This window comes from Atta cephalotes, assembly GCF_000143395.1.
Source record: "Atta cephalotes unplaced genomic scaffold scaffold00009, whole genome shotgun sequence".
NCBI classification, from domain to species: domain Eukaryota; kingdom Metazoa; phylum Arthropoda; class Insecta; order Hymenoptera; family Formicidae; genus Atta; species Atta cephalotes.
The window spans coordinates 5,685,175-5,690,046 of record NW_012130073.1 but is presented as its reverse complement, the minus strand read 5'-3'; the positions used below and the strand labels follow the sequence as shown (position 1 = coordinate 5,690,046).

Sequence of the window (4,872 nt, the reverse complement as noted above, 5' to 3'; positions counted from 1 at the left end):
GTACGTACGACGTACGTACGTACGACGTAGTACCGTACGTAGTAGACGTAGAGTAGAGAGTAGAGAGTANAGAGAGAGAGAGAGAGANAGANAGANAGAGAGAGAGAGAGAGAGACGCTTAATTATGCATATTTATTTCGCAAAACAATTTTTATTAATGTAAACAATGTTTATCAATTGTTTGACTGAGTCCGATAAAAAATCTCTTAGAAAAATAGAAAAAGAAATATAAATTATTTTGAACATATCAAAACATCACAAAAATAGCATATATAAAATAATATAATTATATCTACTTTAATTCTTTGTTACAAACTAACACATACGAATGTGTGTATAAAAAATTCTTATGTGTGTATAAAAATTTCTTCAGTGGAAAGAATAGGATTGCTTTATTCTTTCCGAATAAAATTATATATCAGCTTTAGTTTGCAAATGTTCGATTGAGACAAATCGTACACGAATTGGATGTGCAATGCAAAGTATAATTTCCACCATGAATCAAAGATCTTTTAAATTACTTTTAATCAACGGGTTCCAAATAAAAATTATGTATTAACGATGCAATTATAGCTTTCAGTTCCACAGTAAATCGTTGTCCTATTATTCGTAAATACATTAGAATTTATTTATATGACAATTAACATCTTATACATTACCTATACAATTTTATAAGTAGGAATAAGGATGACGATTTTTAATTCTCTCAAATAAAAATCTGAATCGAATACATCTGGATTTGGCCAAAAACGGGGATTTTGATCAATATCGTAGATAAACAATTGTATTATTGCTGCAGAAAGTACCAGACATGATTCTAAAGATATATAATAAACATAATTTTTAAAATAATAAAAAATTTGAGAAATAATGAAATAATAAAAATTTAAAATATATTTAAATATAAAAATATATACTGTCTAAATCTAAATCAGTGGATAGTCACTAATTATCCAATGGCATATTTGGCACTGATAATCAATGAAGTTTAACTAAAAAGAAAGAATATTTGAGCATTAATAATTAAAATACTAATATTTACATATTAATTTCGATCTTTCAATACCATATTCATTGAATTTAAGCATTAAAACAAGATTAGTTAAATCACATAATAAAGATTAACTAGGTTAGGAATCTCACATTTAATTCACTGATTATCAACATACTTGGCACTGATGTCAGTGATTATCCACTGATTCAGATTTAGAAAGTAATAATTTATATAAATTATTTTATTTAACAATCGTGCTTCCATACTAAAGTAAGTTAATTATCTTATCGATAATTAAAGAGATAAAAAAGATAGAAAAATAAATAGATAAATTCATTATTATACTTAATGAAGGAAAAACTACTGATTACAGAAACGTTTAGAATTGAACTTTTATTTTTACATATTATAAAAAACGTCTATTGCTGGACCTCTCACCATCGAAAATAAAATTCGGAATAGATCAAAAATTTAGTGCTGTTTAGGTGCTAATTTAGTACTTTATTCCGAATTTTAGTGCTCAAACCGTTTAGCAGTAATAAAAAAAAATGGGGGGATCCAGCTTAATGGCAATCAGTAAAAACTTTGTACTGTTTACTACTATGAAAAAAATATTAGAAATCCGAATTTTATTTTTTGTGTTAAAACAAACTTTTCGAAACTCCTGCATTTTTGTCATATATCCCATGGATGAGATATATAGCTACTCATAAGAGGAGGAGAGTATATATATATGGCTCATAAAAAAATTTACAAATTATGCTTATAAATAAGACATAAAATAATACAATAACTCATAAAATGTTTTCAAAGTTTTATTAAGGAATAAGAATGATAAATATGTATATGAAGTAATAATAATTACAATTTTCCTACAATATATTACAAGTGTTATTACATGAGGTACATATTTCATGTAATGTGTTCATTGCATTTAGTGCACTGATTCCAATCTGAATACTTTATTGTATATACTTTGGGCATAAATCCCGCCCATTAAAAATGCTATATATCCCAAACAAGTGGGATACAAGACAACAAACTAAACAAAGAATATAAGAGAATATAAAACACTTGTATTTTGCTATACAACATAACTTTACTATTCCTCTACACTTATATATCACGAAATGACCACTAAGTTTTTTACGCGCCCTACAATAATCATTTTATATAGATTATAATTTATGACGCTACTTATTACAGTCACAAATTGATTCAACTTATAATAATTTCATTAATATTAATAGTAAGAAATTGAAATCATAATACAATACTAATATAACATAAAGGCATATAACAGAGAGTAGTTGCGGGAAAGTTATCTCCATTCCTTTTATTTTTTCTGACTTCTGCGGCGTAAATTCCATCGCGGTGTATTTGCCAGAGTTACTCTAAATTAAGAAAATGCTGGTGGCCGAACTCTGTTAGAATCACTGTTTTACTCATTAAACCTACACATATATGATTTATAACACATATGTATGATTTATGATCATCGACATATTATTACATATAATTACATCAATATTAAGTACACATACATTAACGCAAATTTTCATAAAGAATTTTTGTATTAAATTAGATGTTTAATAATAAGTTTAATTTTAAGAACTCAATATATTTTTTTCACATAATCTACTAATCTGGAGACTCCAATTTCGTAAGTGCAGATTGCAAGCTTTTATATCAAATGTTGTTACAATTTGACAATTTTACTATATTGAATTATACTGAAACTAGAAATGAGAAGATCTCTTAATTTTAAAACTTTTCTTTTTCGACATAAACTCTACTCACATCAAAACTAGTATTAATGCATATATTTTTATATTCTGAAAAAGAATTTCCAAATACGTGTAAAAGTAATATATACAAAAATCTTTTATGAAAATTACGTTTATAATTGATAAAACAGACAATGCTAACGTTGCTTTAAATTTTTGTTTATATAAAATAAAATTTGTATTTAATAATGTTCAACACATTTTTCCATCAAATATAGATTTAATTAAAAATTAAAAAATATAACGATTTATACCAACATAATAAAATTTATTGTGTTAGTATAAGTCATTATATTTTTTAAAATTGATTATACAAGAATATATAATAATCCTTGAATTATTTTGTCTAATGATTTTTAACATTGTCTTATTACAATAAATAAAATTATATGACCTTAGATGGAGTACGATTGATTGGAATAAATCGTATACGGATCGGCTGTGTAACACGGCTTATTAAATCCGTTTTAAATTGAAGATCCTTTAAATAATCGATGGGTTCCAGATAAAAGTTATATATCAATGTCGCCATTATAGCTTTTAGTTCCATCATAGCAAATCGTTGTCCTATTATTCGTAAATATATTAGAAATTGTTTATGAATAAATTAATATCTTATATACATTTAACATTACCTATACAATTTCGTGGTCCTGCGCTAAATGGTAAATAGGAATAAGGATGACGTTTTTGAATTTTCTCTAACAAAAATCTATCTGGATCGAATACATCTGGATTTGGCCAGAAATTTGGATCTCTATGAATATCGTAAATATTTAAATGCAGAATTGTTCCAGAAGGCACCAAATGTGTTTCTGAAAACATCATGTAGCATATGTAAATAAATAATTTTTAAACATTAAATTAGTAGAAAATTACAAATGTGAGTCGCATACACGTGTGCACGAATATTCACTTATATATAAATTATTTTATTAAAATGCACTTCTTTTACTCTATAAGTTATTGATTTTGGAAATCTATTACACGTAATTAAATTTACTATAAAAATGTTTAAAATTGACAAGTTCTATTTTTGATAATATTATGTATATAAAATATTGAAAATATTATCTTATAAAAAACAAAAAAGGAAAAGAAAGAGAACTTATAAATAATTATTGTAAAAATTTGTGTATAAATTGATATTAGACAATTAAGGAGAGAGTTATTTTTGCATTAACACTTACCTGATGATTTTATATCTAAATATGTAGAGGAAAGGCCCTATTATGAGATATCGAGTTCATTTTAGATAAATGCTAGAAATTTATGGACTGAAAAATGGAATTAAAAAAAATATTAAGTCATTTTGAAGGGAATTTAATAAGCTTTAAAATAATGTTATATAAAATTTAAATTTCATTTTTTTTAAATTAAAGAAATGTGAGCAAAATCGCAAAGTCAAAAAATTGTGCTCCTAATATGAGATGCCCCGAGAAATCGATAGTAAAACGCAAGTATATAATAAGTATTATAACTAAAAAAATTGTATTTAATGTTTCTTAAATACAAACACAGCCAGGCTGCGCGAAAAATGAGTATGCGATACATTATACCCAAGAACTCGTTTTGAAATCAAGCATCGCAAAAATAGGCACACGATGTTCATTCCGGTTGTTCTTTTTATTATACGATAATGTTTATACTTTAACAATGATTTTCACTATGACATGAGAACATGGGTTATTTGTATTAGAAATACTCTCATATTACGATTTCCACGTCTTACGGTTTTATCAAATCTAACTTCTGTAATTAAGCAATTCAACATATTCCGTATTTTTTTATTAGTATGACCTTACTCTATCACTACATGAAGAATTTATTGCCAAATATTTATTTATTAAATAATAAACAATATTTAAAGACTTACTTCAATAAAACTTGAAAACATTCAAATTCTAAAATCTTTTTTTTACAATGACTATAGGTATGATCTAATAATGAATTTTCTACTAAATAGTTTTCTACCCAAGAACAATAAATTTATGATAGAACCAATAGATAATATCTATTAGTTTAGCAAAAACGCCGCTATCTTATATTAGCACCTATCCCATAATAAGGGGCTTTCCTCTCTCTCTCTCT

The 4,872-nt window shown here is 25.6% G+C and overlaps 1 protein-coding gene across 1 annotated transcript in view; it reads right to left on the bottom strand.

Annotated features, from left to right (window-relative positions):
• The window catches only part of LOC105627656 (cytochrome P450 4d2-like), a 17,681-nt gene that overhangs the window by 3,531 nt on the left and 9,278 nt on the right, over positions 1 to 4,872 (bottom strand). Inside the window, exons 10-12 of the mRNA XM_012208934.1 lie at positions 3,972 to 4,008; positions 3,417 to 3,596; positions 3,190 to 3,348 (exon numbers count right to left, since the gene is read on the bottom strand). Of these exons, the coding sequence (XP_012064324.1) occupies positions 3,190 to 3,348; positions 3,417 to 3,596; positions 3,972 to 4,008 (376 nt within the window). The remainder of the gene's footprint in view (positions 1 to 3,189; positions 3,349 to 3,416; positions 3,597 to 3,971; positions 4,009 to 4,872) is intronic.